Genomic DNA, 16,360 nt, shown 5'->3' on the forward strand with positions numbered 1-16,360 from the left:
TAACTGGTACACATATTTTGGTTGCCAGAAAGTGTATTTACTTTCCATTTGCTTATAAAATAAAAAGCCCAAATGCTCAATGGTCTTTGCCCTTTTTTTCTATATTTTTCTGACATAAAAGTTCTAAAAAGTCTTCTTAATCAATTTATGCATAACATGCCCTTTTCTACCACAAACACTCAAAAAAATTCATACCAGTTTCAAAAATATTTTTAAAAACACAGAGAAAGGGACTCACAAAGCAACTTTAGCTTGTATGGGAACAACTTACACTCTGCTTTCATTTGAACACACCTAAGTGTAATTATGCAGGTATTCACACAAAAGTGTTTATATTTCACTTGTACATATTTGTGTTGCAGCAAAAGAACTTAGGCTGACTACTGATTACTGAATTTAGCCTCTATTTCCTTCTGCATTGTGTCTGTTTTAGTTTAAAATCTCAACTTCACTCAACCCATATCGATTAAGCAACTTCTATATACATTCTCAAAGTATCCGTTCTCTCCATTTTATTTCCCACAATGGGTTCTGAATAAACTTTCTAAAATATAAAACCAGATAATTTTGTATCTTTCAAATTAGAAACGATAAAGCTAAAATAAATCTATGTTGAGAAAGACACTCATTATGCTGGGTAAAAATGTAAATATTAAATGTTGCTGACATTTGATTAAGCAAATGGCAATAGATGTCGATGAGACTTAAAAGTACCCAAATCCTCTGACTTACTAGGGGACTTTTATCATCTATACCTCATAGTAATTTATTCTTGATATATGAATTATTTAAATGTTAGCACCATACTCCCTTGTATTTATGTTGAAAGCAAAAATCTGTCTTCCAAAATGGATTGTGTGATACTCAAAGGCTGACATTAGCCTTTGTGAATTTTTCTCCTTACATTTAATTCAATGTCTGGCACACAGTGAATGCTGAATACATTTTTGCTGGATTATGCTGGGCCTGGTGAACAAAATGATCCAAGTGGACAAATAGTCAAGGAGCAAAGGAAAAGACGATTCAACTCCACTTAAGCCATCAACACAGTTTTGTTTTACAGAAGCCTCTGTTCCATAATTATTCCCTAGGAAAGTAAAGTTCAAAGATGGTTTTGAAATTAAGGACCTGGGGATGAGTCCCAGTTTTACTCCCAACTCTGTCACTGTGACTTTGGCCAACAGGACATCTCCAGACTTCTCTCTCTCTCCCTCCCTCCCTTCCTCCCTCCCTCCCTCCCTCTTTTTTTCTCTCTCTTTCAGCTGACTGCCTTCTCTGACACTTCCCCTAGGGTCATCAAGGAGCCCAAATGAGATGAAGTTTATAACAGACTTCTCTCTTCTCTGAGGAAGAGTATGTAATTATGCCCCTAATTAATGTCTTTTACAAGAGTTCCTTCCTGTTCCTAAATCTAAATTCAATTTTAAGACATGACCTATTTATATATAAATTGTACTTTTTCTCACTTTTAAATGCATGAGGATTTTACTCTTTGAGTTTAAAAAAAAAGCAAAGAGAGGCTTTAAATTTTTAATTTATTAATAATTGACTTACTGGTAAGACATGGAAATTTATCTCAATAATACTGAAAACTCATGAATCAGAGAAAATATATTATACCTATACTATACATAGCTATGTATTGAATTTGTCAATTTGGAAAATTTGCAGACCAAACCACAAGACACAGAATAAAAATTCATGCAAAAGACACTGTTATTAATAATTTTTAAGTGTACTATAAAAGTTTTGTTTTGTTGTTGAAACTAACTTAATGATTTCTAAAATCTGTACCACCAGATTCAGGATACTGGTTGGGTCGAATACTGGCAATACTCTTATTACTACCACCACCACTAGGTCATAAAGATCTCTAACGGGTAGATATCAGTATCCTGATTTATAAATAAGCAACCTAATAGCAAATATAATAATACCCACCCATTGGATGATTACCACATGTCATGCACTATATGGTCGATATTTATTACCCGATTTGATGTTCATTATAACACTATTAAATAGATTCCATACCCAATTTATAGATAGGGGAATTGAAACTTAAAAAAGATTTGTAAGTATTACTCACAAAGAATCACAGAGCCAATAAGCAACTGGCTTTATTCTTAAATCTGATATTTAAGTGTGCCTGATGTATAAACACATTTTTCCCCCAGGATGAAAAATGGTGCCAGGCCATCTGTTAAATAGGTGATATTCTATAATGGGTCTGCAATTTGTTTTAATCAGTATCAAAATGATTGTTGGGCTTGCCATGTAGCACACATTGCACAGGAATAACACATTCAAATATTATTGATACAGGCAGTGAAGTACTTAACCATGACATTTCATAATCCAAATCCCAAGAAAAGTGTTTCCCTGAAGCAATAACATGGTAAATAGAATTCAAAATTTAGGCCACAAACCTGTCTCAGGCTCAATGGAAAAATAAGGCTGCCCTTCCAAGATACTATAAACCAACTTTGCACTGTTTCCATAAACTGGGTCATCAGCATCAGTAGCTGTTACATTAGTGACAGACGTACCTAAAAAAAAGAAAGAAAGAAAGAAAGAAAGGAAGAATGAAAGAAAGAGGGAAAAAAGAAGAAAAAGAGGGAGAGAAAAGATAATAATTAACACATTATCCTTTGCCAAGAGCTAAATTTTGCCAAGCATATCATACAGAAATCCATGTGTGGGAATAAGGAAAATAAGAAATCTCTTCAAAAACTACTCTGTCATAACTTCAAAACTATCCAAGTCTTTTAAAAGAATGAGTACTGCTGGGCTGGAGCACTATATAAAGATAACCCTTTTAGAATAAATATTATTTAAGATTCTTTTTTTGTTTTCATTTTAAAGACACCTATCAGATTCATGTGGGCTTGGAGGATATGGAAAGGAAAAATATCAAAGAAACATGAAACACAAAATTAATCATATCACATGTAACATTTAAGTTTTGCAAAACTAAACTGAAGACACCTGAATAAAATGGCTGCTAGAAAAACTGCACAGAAATATCAGAGGAATATTTCATTCATTTTATCTAATTCTTTACAATATAAAATTAGATTGGAACCACCAATTAATTAGCATGTTTAGGTAATTACGCCTTATGGATAATAGAATCAAAACTTTTTTTTTTTTTTTCGGATTCATTTTCTTTGTGTTATTCACTCATTCCTTCAGCAATTGAGCACATACAGCTTGCCTGATATGAAGTAAAGATACTAAGATAAGATCTACACTGAAGGAGTATACAGTTTGGTGGTGGAAGGGAAGAAGAGGGGACTGGTGCACACACACATAAAAATTCAGCTGAATGCAATAGCACCATGTCTGGAACTCTCACTCCACAGAAAGGGCGGGCAGGGACAGGACAGCTTTCTGTGAGACGTTGCATTTGACTTACATTATTAAAGACAGGTAGAGTTTAATCATGAGAATGGCAGGGAAGGAATTCCAAGCAATAAGTCAAGCATAAGTAAAGGCAAAGTAGTCTGAAAGACTGTGTGAAATTCTGGAAACTGCTAAAACTGGGAGCAATTGGAGATGTCTGGTGTGGTGACAGGCTTCAAGTTCTGTGAGGACAGGGTCAATGTCCTTAATCCAGTAAGGGTCGGACACATAATACAGTAAAACCCTGGATGGTAAGTAACTTGTTCTGTGAGTGTTCCACAAGACGAGCAAACATTTCTAATAAATTTTAACTCGATTAATGAACAATGTCTTGCAATACAAGAAGTGTGTGATGCTGAATTTCACATGATCACAACTGAGCCAATGGTTCTTGAAATTTGCTTTGATATACAAGTGCTTTGGATTACAAGAATGGTTCTGGAAGGGAATTATGCTTGCCAACCAAGGTTTTACTGTAATTATCAAACACTGATAATTGAATGAATGGGCAAATGAATAAATCATCTGATGATTTAACGACAAATGGTATCTAAGTGTCACAGAGAAGCTCCCTAGCAAGTAGACTCTCAGATTAATGGCAGAATTTTTTTTAATGTTTATTTACTTTTGAGAGAGACAGAGACAGAATGCGAGTGGGTTAGGAGCAGAGAGAGAGGGAGACACAGAATCCGAGGCAGGCTCCAGCCTCTGAGCTGTCAGCATAGAGCCCAATGCGGGGCTCAAACTCACAAGCTGTGAGATCACAGCACGAGCTGAAGTTGGCCGCTCAACTGACTGAGCCACCCAGATGCTCCTAATTGCAGAATTTTTACCAGGGAGTTCTCTTCAACTGATACCTGTGGGGAAATGAACAGGACAATATTGGGTGGAACCAGCCCTTGGTCTGTGATGCACTCACAGACTCCAGTGGCTACTCTATACCTGACATGGTCATTGAGGAAATGGGGCCAGACCTTTAGACTCCAGCACTGTCCAGTTATTGGATGTGGGAACCCCTCTGATAATGGAGGCTTGGTCTTGGGTCATGCAGCTCTCTTCAGCTGGATGACCTTCAGCTCTGAGATGCCAGTCATCAACACTCTCAAGCAGCATGGGGGAAGAATGTTTCAATTTGAAGGGCGGATCTGAGTAGCATACCTCCATGTTTACTGAAATAGGATAGAGCTTTTGCAAGATCTTGCCAATCAAAATGTTATTAAGGGTTTTGAATTACGGTCACTATACATGAAAATGTAGTAATACTATTCATTGAGCGGTTGATAGTCCTGTAAAATTGGAATTTCTACTCAGCATTATGATTCAGAGGTGCTACAAAATCTACAGTGATAAAAAAAAAAAAAAACACCTCATGTTGGTCTTGTAATACATTCCATCAGACACTGGGAACAATATCAAAGAAAAAAATAAGACTCACTTTCGAAAATAACTCATCAACTAGCTGGTAAAGATGAGCACGTGAAAGTACAATATTTGTAGTTATTTGAATATTGTGTGGGATGGAAAAGAAATGGAGGAAAAACCTTCCAGGTAAGAGGAAGAAAGCGAAATAAATACATTTTAGGAGGAGATCTGATTGGAAAAATCAGTCATCAAGCTAACTTTGGAGAGGCAAGCTGGAGTGCAAAATGCAGAGGTCATTTGAGTGCCCAGATGGGGAGTATTGGCTCTTCCTGTAGGAAACAGAGAAGGTATTTCAGTGAGAGACCAATCCTATGCTGTTCTCCTGGATTAGTGCCCCCAGATTTAACTGGAGCAAGCGATATACAAGATTAGGAGATCAGACTAGATATGCGGTTACAGCAGTAGTCCAGTTAGGGGGGTGATAAAACATTAACAATAAATATGGATCTTGATGCTCATTTTCTTGATTTCACCCTTGTACTAAGTTTCCATAAGATGTTCAAATGAGGGTAAACTGAGTGAGGGGTATGCAGAACTCTTTCTGTCCCTTTTCTCTAAGTCTAAGAATAGTTCGGAAAAAGTTAAAGAAAAAAAAAAAAGAATGAATAGCAAGAAAAAGACTCAGGAGTTACTGAGAGCTAATAGTCCAGAGATTCATAAGAAAGGGTGAACTCTTCCAAGCAGAAGACTGTGAAATAATTGTTTGTTTTGCTTTGTTGAGTTGTCTTATTTTTTTTTTTTTAGGAGAAATGCTCCCCCCCACCATTATGAAGTAACACATTATCATTGTTTGAGAAAAATGAACTCAAATATGATGTTAAGCTAATTCTGTTCTAACCACTGCCTAGGCACAGGAAACAAAGAAGTGAACAAATAGTCAAAAATTCCTATCATCACTAAAATTACCTGCTAGTAGGTGACTTAAATTGAGAAACACCTTTATGCAGAAAAATCAATCAATCAAACACATTTGTGAACAATGACAGAATCACTGCATATATGTGTGCAGTGGGTGTGTTTGGGTGGAGAAGTATGTGGGTCACGGTTTTGCAGATGGGATACTTCCAAACTACGCTGAAACAATTACTCGTCTCTTTGGGCAAATCATTTAACCTGCCTCACCCACCAATCTCAAATCTACAATACACATCAGAATTATTGTGAGTCACACTAAATAATCTATATAGACGCTGAGCACAGAAATGACCACAGGCTAAGCCTATGAGCACCAACTCTGCCTACATTTTAGAATCTGGGTTGAAAAACATTTAGATCTTTGGGGTACCTTTCAGATCTATGGCATGGCAATATGGGGATGGTGGTGGAGTATTTTTAAAAGTCTTCTCAGGCAACTCTTAAGTAAAGTCATTGTTCAGAATGACTGTAGTGGGTCCTGGACTTTTTTATAATTTGACTTCACTCCCCTACAAAGAAACATTAATTTCTATCATGATTATTCTGAAGAATTCTCACTCAGATTTGTTTATATATTGAAGGTTTTTTTAATCCATTCATAGTGCATAAAGGCCCACGGAGATGATTTTTCCTTAAATGGAATTTAGGGATCTTTCCTGGGAACTTCACTAATGCCAGACTGATGATGATTCTATTTGTTTTCATTGATTACTGTAACCTGATGTTCTTTTATTGTCCCATCACATTACCAAACACTGAGGCAGGAGGAAGGGACCAGATTTCCATAATTTCCATGTTCTGTGATTTAGTTTTTTGCATATCTGAAGACAATCATTTTTCATTCTGCACACCTTAAAGTTCTGTGAGAGAATCAAATGGGATGATATTAAGTAGAGAAAAGAGACTAAGAAGATAAATTTGGAGTCATACTATGTTGAACCGGAACACTTGTTTTATACCCATGTTCAACTTCTAGGAGTCCTGTGTCCTTGGCCAAAGAAACAAAACTTTTCTAAGCTTTGATTTCTTAATCTGCAAAAAGGAAGGTAAAATAACTGCTATGGCCTAGGCTTGTTAAGATAATTAAATGTAATAAGTTATGCAAACAGTAATGAAGAGTCATTGACATTTTATATTTCTGAGACCTTGCTGTCACTGTTATTATATGTACATTATGTGTATGTGCATGAGAGACTGAAAAACAAACTCATCTTTTATCATTTTAAGTGGTGGTGGGTGCTGTCATTTCTAAGTGTTGTGCCTAATTAATAGTAGTATATTTCCTTAAATTTGAGGGGAAAACACAGAAAGACTTTCCCAAATGTAACAATATGTTCATGCCCTTAATAAGAAACTAACTTAGAAAATATACATACACACTCACTCCATCTCACTTGCTCCCATCTAGTTTATCTCACGTCAGTTTCCTCTGTAGTATAAAACTGCTGTGGACTCAAAAGTAAACTGTGTTTGGATGTAGCAAGCACAAGGGCCAGGCAGTGGGCACATCATCAGCACAAGTTTCTCACTGTTATGTGAATGGGTGGCATTCAAATCAATGCCCTATCTCTCGGCCCATGCAAATCCCATACTCTTTTGAAGATGAACTACTGTCCCGAGCAATGCGACGTAGCTAAGGCAAGATTTTACCCACATCCTCATCCATGATATTTCTGCCTGATGCCTGGCTTCCCGGGAAATCCACATCCTTCAACTTTAGACATCTGGAAATGAAAAGGCAGCTCTACTTCCCGTCAAGGATAATATTTCTCCTAATAGTGATTCAAGACTGTTGATGCACCTGTACACTGGAATAGATGTGTGTAGAGGTTTTGTGGATGCATTTGTCAAGTGATTACCCAGAGGGGGGAAAATGGATGCTTTGAGGTTAATCTTGCAGCAGAAAAGATTTCTAGTCAAGCTGTGGTGTCGGCTTCTCCATGGAAATGCATGCAGAATGCAGACCACAGAGGCAAATTGAAAAGTGTAAACCTTGCAGGATAATGTTTCTTCAAAGCGGCAAGTGTTGGTGTGTGATAAATAGGACCCTGCGTAATACCCAGGAAATATAACAACAGGATTCTCTGTTTGTGTTTTCATTTGGAACTGTTTCTGTCCCTTTGTCGAGGATACAAGAGACTCATTTAGCTGGTGACTATAAATTTGACACTGTGCCATTTCTCCAAGAAAGCCCCTATTATAATCCAACTTGATGCCGATCCTAATTATAATAATATAGCCGTTGTATTTCCAGCTGTTGTCAACAAAAATGATCCCTGTCACCACAATGCATCCTGCTGTATCAATTCAAGTATGAATACGTCAATTCCAAGGTGCATTCTGCTTTTAATAAGCCCATTTTTCTGCATTTAGTTTCTTGTATAAGTGATATTTGCCAACATGCACTTGGATTTTAATTAACAGAAGGCTCACGGTATCATTTGCCTCCTGCCACACCTGAAAGTTCCCTCCCGTTAGCAGCAGGGCCCACAAGTCTTCCCCCTATAATGACAGCAAACACTACAAGCAAAATTAACCATCAAAAATTTTACACTGTCAGGTTAGAGGTTCCAGTTTGCTGACAAACTAAGATGAAAGGCCTTCGGGAAAATAAGATGTTGGGTTTGGGTAGTGCAGCTCTGTTAGCTAGACTATACTTTTTTATGAGCAAGTCAGCACACCAATTCTGCACATTATTCAGAAAGAAAAATGCTGGTGCTGACACCCTGAGCAGGAAAACAAAGGTTTGGTGCAGCGTGAAAACGCGCACACTGGAAAAGCGAAAACTCTTATGATGAGAAGAACATAAACCCCATTTGCAAAGAGTCATTTGCAATCCATTTTCAGAGAATAAGCGTTCTGATAGCAGGTGGGAAAATAAAGCAGCAGAACCCCTGCAATTACTGAAATTCAGAAAGGTGTATGTTCCTGGCCTTCCTGCTACCATCTCCAAACTTTTGCTTTGACCTTCTGGCTACCCAGATGCAAGCTCAGTACGTAAAGTCCATGGATAGAGTGCCCCGCGTTATCATCTGAAAACGTCTTCCTTAAACATTCACACATTCCGAAGATCAGAGGCCTAACGGGTCACAGCAATGATGCAGCAGGCATTGGTTATTTTAATAAAATGAAACCCTCAGCCCATCTTCCCTCATCCTCCTTGTTAATTCTCCCAAGTACTAGGCAATACAAGAGGTAGTGAGGCACAGGTGTTGCCATGGCAACGTTTTTTGGTTGTTGTTGAATAGCAGAGCAATAATTTCTTAAGGCCTGTGTAACTTGTTGACGTTTAAATTATCCCTTACTAGAAGCTGAAGCATCGGCCCTGGATGTTTTAAACGTGTGATGCCAAATCCATTATTTTTTCACTTTTATGGAAATGTGCTTTGGGATACCTCTGTGCATGATGGCTGTGTAATTCTAGAGCGTTTTTCATTGTTTATTTTGTTCCTCCCACCCCCCAAGTTACAAGAGAACCCAGACCTAATATGCTTACAGAAAAGCTGAGAGTAAATGCAGGCAGCCGATGCAGTTTTCTTCACGTCCCTCCAACTGACACCATAGTCTTCAACATTACTTTCTCCTGAAGGGCCTCAAGCAAATCCTCCCAGTGCGAAGATGGCCTAAATCCTACCAGGAGCTTTTTTTTCCCCCCAGTTTTGCTATTTAATTATAGAAGACATATGCCAAATATCCAAACCTCCAAGGGCCGCCTTAGGGGATCTTTGGAGGATGAGGAGGATTAACATGGATCAGTAAAATTTATGGCTTGTTTTTTTTAACCCTACACATGGAAAATTCTTTCTCAACCAAGCTCTGAGGGAAATAAATAGTGAGATGTGCCACCTGGAAGCAAGAAGACAGATTTTACTTCCTTCTAGGAAGTTCTGCTCTGAACAACCACTGGTTAAACTAGGGAAGTTACAGTCAGGGTGAGAAGAGAAGATCAAACCCTTTTCTTCTTTTTTGGTGATCCATCTTGCAATTTATAAGAGCCAATTAAACAGGAGGCAAGGGCAGCACGGGTTTGCCATTTCATTTCAGAAAACGGTCTTTAAGACATACACCACACAATGAAATCCTGAACAGTCACTTCCTCCTCTATCATCTTTTGCAAAGGTCTAACCATTGCTCACTGGGTGTTCTTCTCACGTGCCAACTCTCAGCCTGTAGTAAAATGTTGCTGCCAGATACTATATGCTCCAAATTGATTTTATTATGGGAACAGGGACAGATTCTTAACTGCAGTCAGGCGGATGGACAGCACCGAAATGCATCCTGTCATTTCTCTGGCTCTATGATTTGGGACATAAACTGGGGAAATAAAATTCCATTTCCATATTTTATTCTGGAGCATTTAGAGGTATAAACAGTTTTGTAACTTAATGCAACATCCATACACACTCAACATTGTGTTTATAAAATGAGCTCAAAACTTTCTGGAACAATTAAACACTTCAGGAAACGCATTCAAGCACACAGATGTCTCGTATCCACCCATGCATCATTCCCGCGAACATCTGTAATGTGCATTGGGTGAGAGAAGTGAAAAATATTGGACGAAAATGTGTAACTGTAAAGTCTCAGCCATGTTTACTATGCACAGGAGAAAAGTACCTTCCGTGTTTCTCACAAACAGCGCCAGAACGGTGGCCTACCCACTGCTTTTGCAAACAGATAATGAGGACGATTGGAAGCCTGGTTGTGAAAACTAATAAGCTGTCTGTTTTACGGTTCTGTGTGCATAAATAAACTCTTTCAGAATCAGAATGACTCTTATAGTACAATGGGACAAAAAAGTATGCTTTCTTTTCTTAGGCTGCCTATTCCCAGCTATCAAGCCTTCGCTAATCTGTTACCTATGGAATGAAATCCTACAAATACCTAAGAAGTAAACTATCATCATTTATGCTTTAGACTGGCAGCTACTTCCATCCTGACCTTGCAAAATTATGCTACCAGGGGCTCTGTGGGTACCTTCTACAATGTGTCAGGGTTGCAGTCGGTGGAAGCTTCCTTCATTATATTTTAGTATATGAACTCATTCATTCCCTCACACAAAGGCTATTTGCATGGTAGGTGCTGTATGCTGAGCTCTGAGTTAGACGTGGAGGGCAAAAGAATGTGCAGCAGTCAGAATTTCTGTCCCGAGAGGGTTTGACGATTATTTTAGCAATGTTTTCACAGGGTTTCACCGTAACAGGAAACTGCAAATCTTTGTAAAATTTATTTCTAGAAGGCATCAGCACGATGTCGTGGAACACAGGCATATGCTACAATTATAGTGTCAGAAGTTTTGCTCACATCCTCTTATTATTGGACTGAGGTCACATTCTCTATCAATGACTTGTCACTCTCCTGCAGCCAGGATTGTTCTTTTACATCTAGGAGACTCAGTTTCCTAATTTAAAAATGGGAGTATCATTTTTATGATATGACTACTTCATAGTCTTATTCTGCTCCATATGGATAAACAATCAGGATTCCCTGGATGAGGGGACACTATCTGGAGCTGACCCATGGCTCTCTGTGGCATCCTACCTGGACATGTGCACATTTGCTGAAAGATGAATTTGAGCTTAAGAGGCATGAGAACAAAATTATAACCACTCAAGTGGCTGTTCTTTTTTTATTCTTTTTAGAATGAGCTTAATTCTCTAGTTAAAAGCTGGGAGTTTTAAAACTGACAGTGTAGTTGTGACTATAATCTCTTTCTTTACATCTCCCCCCTCCACCTTTGCTGACATATAACTGACAAAAAAAAATTGTAATATATTTAAAGCAGTCTACAATGTAACGGTTTGATATATGTAGACATTGTGAAATGATTACCACAATCAAATTAATGAACACATCCACCAACCACCTCACATGGTTACTTTCTACCCCCCATCCCCACCCCCTCAACTCAAAGACAAAATGAGGAACTCTCCTATCAAATTTCACATGCGCCCAAGTGAAAAACCACTGAACCACTGAGCTACTGAGAAGGCAAAGTCTTAGACAAAAACAGGCTTAATTGAAATATCATTCTAGAGAAATGGCTTCAGGGACTTTTCTTTAACTCACCCCGAATATGCCATCCTATACATGCTGGCATCCATGATGCCCGTAGCGGAAAAGGAGGGGAGTTGGGCTTATTTGGGCCCTTCACTATCACACTATATTTTCAGTGAGCTCCTACTATGTGCTGAGCCTTATTTTAGGCACCTAAGAGGCTTTGTAGTTAGAAGAGTTTTGCTGTCTTGAAGGGCACACCAGGGGGTGACCAGAAAATAACAGGACTAACCAGTGATGTGATAAAGTGCTGTAGGGGAGACAAAGACAGTGTGAGTCACACTGGAGGGGCAGCTAAACAGCAAAGGCAAGGTTTCCGGAAGGAGGGAGCAATGATACTGAGGTTACATTTAAGAACAAGGATGCTCTTGAGTCAAAGTTCAGAGGTGGGGTTGCAAATCAGGAAGAATCCCCATGAAGGAGGTTGATAAGTTTGGAACTTATCTCAGGAAAACAGAATGTCAGAAAAGGGTTTTCAACATTCTTTTACACCAGAGGTTTCTAATCTTCCCAATTATTATTGTTTTTAACCCACAGACTTGCTCAAGTACATTCCTATGATTGCCCAACACATCTGCCTAACTCATGGAGACCCAGATTCAAGATTTAGTTGTCCCCAAGCTGAACTGTCCCCTCTTCTGAACTCTAAAAATACTTCATTTGACTGTCCCTGGGAACATCTTTTCCTTTTATATTTACATTGCAGCATGCACAGATTTTTTCCTTCCAGACTGAAAGTTGTTTTGTTTTTTTTTTTTAATATTTATTTTTGAGAGAGAGCAAGTGAGAGCGAGCAAGCAGGGTAGGGGCAGAGAAAGGGAGACGCAGAATCTGAAGCGGGCTCCAGGCTCTGAGCTATCAGCACAGAGTTGGATGTGGGCCTCGAACTCATGAACTCTCAGATCATGACCTGAGCCGAAGTCGGACGCTTAACCGACTGAGCCTCCTAGGTGCCCCTGAAAGCTTCTTGAAAACAATATTCTTTCTTATTCTCTCAAACTTTCCCATCTGACCCTCCTCTGCAGAATTAGCCCACTCCTCTGCAAGGTGGCCTCATCCTTTATTTATATAAGAGGTACAGCTCTACATCATCCTAGGGGTACAAGCACTAAGAACAATGCCTGTTATAAAATATTTATTCTTTTAATCTTTGCAACAAGCCTTGGAACATCTGTTAAGATGATCTCCATTCAAACAGAAAAGGGTAAAACCTATATTCAAAACCAGTTACAGAGGTTCCCAGCCTTTATAACTATGATACTGGTTCTGAATTTTCTATCTTCAAGTACAGAGAACTTGGCCTAATATTTTTATTTTTCTCTCCAGCAACTGAGAAAGCGAAATAAATATTTGTTAAATAGATGAGTGAATGAATGAATGAATGAATGAATGGTTCTTTTCTATAGGAAGACACATTCAATGATTAAGAGGAGTCTGGTCCATTGATCTTTTGAATTATTTGTTTCTACTGCTTTGTCTTATTTTCATATTTTATAAATTCATTAGAAAATAAACAATAGGAATTTTTCCTCCTCTTAAGAGGGGAGTCTTGACTCCCTAAAGATGGGCCCACTCTTGTGGCTATAAATAAAACCTAGTATAATACCAGTTCCTTATATGAACTCATGAAAACTTCCTGTAGAAGAATTGACAGCTGAAGATTTTATTTGGGGTCTGAGAAGGTAGAAAGTGTCTTTACCAGGGGTAAAGTGTCTTTACCAGAAACTGGGAAGAAGGGCAATGATGTTAAGTTCCATGGGTGACAAAGTGAAGCCTCTCTAGGTTTTACAATCCTGCATCTAGGAAGGCTGCAGCCACATCTGTGAAGGCGAATCTGTAAGAGCCCAAGTCTGAAAATTGGGCATCACAGGTTACCTTATCATTGTGTGAAAGAACAGCCCCAAAGCTTCCTTCCAGGCAAGGCAAGCATGGTTCTGGCAAAGAACTGGACTAGGAGATTCTATTCAAGTGTGAATCAACAAAATCATCTGATACTGAAGAGCAGTAGCAATGGTCAGGGATGGAGTCCTAGGAGAGGGGACAGGATGGAGGAGAGTGGAGGAAGATTAATCTCTCCTTCCCTACTGAGGAAATGTGGTAGGCCCTTTCCTGCATGAATAAATCTTTTGGGATTTTCCTATGTTTGATGAAAAAACAAGGACCTTCTGCCTATCTTGCTAGAATGTGCTTAAGGAAATTCTACTTAAACTGGAGAAAATAAAGACCGCATTTCTTGAACCTGAGTCACTCCCTGCTAGATGTTCCACTAGTATTATATAGGGAAGTCCTTTAATGCCTATTATTAAAAAAAAAATCACTAACAGGATACTATGGACTGCATTTTGTGTTCCCCCCAAATTTATATGTTGAAATATTTACCCCCAATGGGATAATTTTAGGAGATGGGACTGTGGGGGAAATAACTAGGTCATGAGGGTAAGGTCTTTATAATGGGATTAGTGACTATTTCTTTTTTTAAATCCAAGTTAGCTAACATATGGTATAATAATGTTTTCAGGAATAGAATTTAGTGATTCATCACTTACATATAACACTCAGTGCTCATCCCACAAGGGTCCTCCTTAATGCCCATTACCCATTTAGCCCAACCCTGTATTCAAAACCCCTCCAGCAACGCTCAGTTTGTTCTCCATATTTAAGCATCTCTTACATTTTGCCTGTGTTTATCTTAGTTTTCCTTCCTTTCCCTTATGTTCATCTGTTTTGTCTCTTAAATTCCACATGAGTTAAGTCATATGATATTTGTCTTTCTATGAATGACTTACTTCACATAGCATAATAAATTCTAGTTCCACCCACGTTGTTGCAAATGGCAAGATTTCATTCTTTCTGATTGTCATGTAATATTCTAGTGTGTGTGTGTGTATCTATATAGATATAGACATAGACATAGATATAGATATAGATATAGATATAGATATAGATATAGATATAGACAGAGATATAGACAGAGATATAGACAGAGATAGAGATAGAGATAGATAGATAAATAGATAGATCTTCTTTATCCATTCATCAGTTGCTGGATATTTGGGATGCCCCTATCTTTTGGCTACTATTAGTAGTGCTGTTATAAACACTGGGGTGTATATGCCCCTTCAAATCAGCATTTTTGTATCCTTTGTATAAATACCTAGTAGTGCAATTGCTAGGTCATAGGGTACCTCTATTTTTAATTTTTTGAGGAACCTCCATACTGTTCTCCAGAGTGGCTGCACCAGTTTGTATTCCTACCAGCAGTGTAAAAGAGTTCTTCTTTCTCAGCATCCTCACCAACATCTGTTGTTGCCTGAGTTGTTAATGTAAGCCATTCTGACTGGCGTGAGGTGGTATCTCTCAGTGTGGTTTTGACTTGTATTTCCCTGACAATGAGTGATGTTGAGCATCTTTTCATGTGTCTGTTATCCATCTGGATGTCTTCTTTGGAAAAGTGTCTGTTCATGTCTTTTGCCCATTTCATCACTGGAGTATTTGTTTTTTGGGTGTTGAGTTTGGTAAGTTCTTTAGAGATTTTGGATACTAACCCTTTATCTGATATGTCATTTGCAAATATCTTCTCCCATTGCCTTTTAATTTTGTTGATTGTTTCCTTCCCTATGTAGAAGCTTTTCACCTTGGTGAAGCTCTAATAGTTCATTTTTGCTTTTATTTCCTTTGCTTCAGTCAACATGCTTAGTAAGAAATTACTGCAGCTGAGGTCAAAGAGGTTTTTGCCTCTTTTACCCTCTAGGATTTTGAAGGTTTCCTGTCTTACTTTTAGGTATTTCCTCCATTTTGGTTTTGTGTATCGTTAAGAAAATGGTCCAGTTTTCTCAACACCACTTGCTAAAGAGACTGTCTTTTTTTCCAGTGGATATTCTTTCCTGCCTTGTCAAAGATTAGTTGGCCATACATTTTTGGGTCCATTTCTTGGTTCTTTATTCTGTTCTACTGATCTGTGTCTCTCTTTGTGCCAGTACCATACTGTCTTAATGATTACAGCTTAGTAATACAGCTTGAAGTCCAGAATTGTGATGCCTCCAGCTTTAGTTTTCTTTTTCAACATTACCCTGGCTATTTGGAGTCTTTTCTGGCTCCATGAAAATTTTAGAATTGTTTGTTATAGCTCTGTGAAAAATGCTCGTGTTTTTTTTATAGGTATTGCACTGAATGTGTAGATTGCTTTGGGTAGTGGGATTAGTGACCTTATAAGAAGAGGCAAAAGAATGTGCCTCTCTCTCTCTCCCCCCCCCGCTCTCTATCATGTGAAAACATGGCAAGAAGACAGCCACCTGCAAAGTAGGAAGTAGGTTCTATCAGATAGTGGATCTTCTGATCTTGGACTTCCCAGCTTCCATAACTGTGAGAAATAAATACTTGTTGTTTAAGTCACCCAGGCTGTGGTAGTTTTTGATCACAGTCCTGACTAAGACACAGTATATTGCCATCTCTTATTACCAGGGTCTAGATTATAATTTAAGAAGCTGTCATTCAATTCTAGTTCCACCTGACCCAAAATCAACACTTCTACTGTATTAAACAAACAAAAAAACCACAGAGA

The 16,360-nt window shown here is 38.3% G+C and overlaps 1 protein-coding gene across 6 annotated transcripts in view; it reads right to left on the minus strand.

Annotated features, from left to right (window-relative positions):
- The window catches only part of CDH8 (cadherin 8), a 361,920-nt gene that overhangs the window by 202,372 nt on the left and 143,188 nt on the right, over nucleotides 1–16,360 (minus strand). For 5 of the 6 annotated variants that reach the window (XM_053906508.1, XM_019455739.2, XM_019455741.2 and 2 more), the window contains one exon: nucleotides 2,430–2,549. The exons of the other annotated variant lie outside the window; for it this stretch is intronic. In XM_053906508.1, the coding sequence (XP_053762483.1) occupies nucleotides 2,430–2,549 (120 nt within the window). The remainder of the gene's footprint in view (nucleotides 1–2,429; nucleotides 2,550–16,360) is intronic. 6 annotated transcript variants of the gene reach the window in all.

This window comes from Panthera pardus, unplaced genomic scaffold (genome assembly GCF_024362965.1).
Source record: "Panthera pardus isolate Hobbes unplaced genomic scaffold, ASM2436296v1 HiC_scaffold_19, whole genome shotgun sequence".
Taxonomy (NCBI): Eukaryota; Metazoa; Chordata; class Mammalia; order Carnivora; family Felidae; genus Panthera; species Panthera pardus.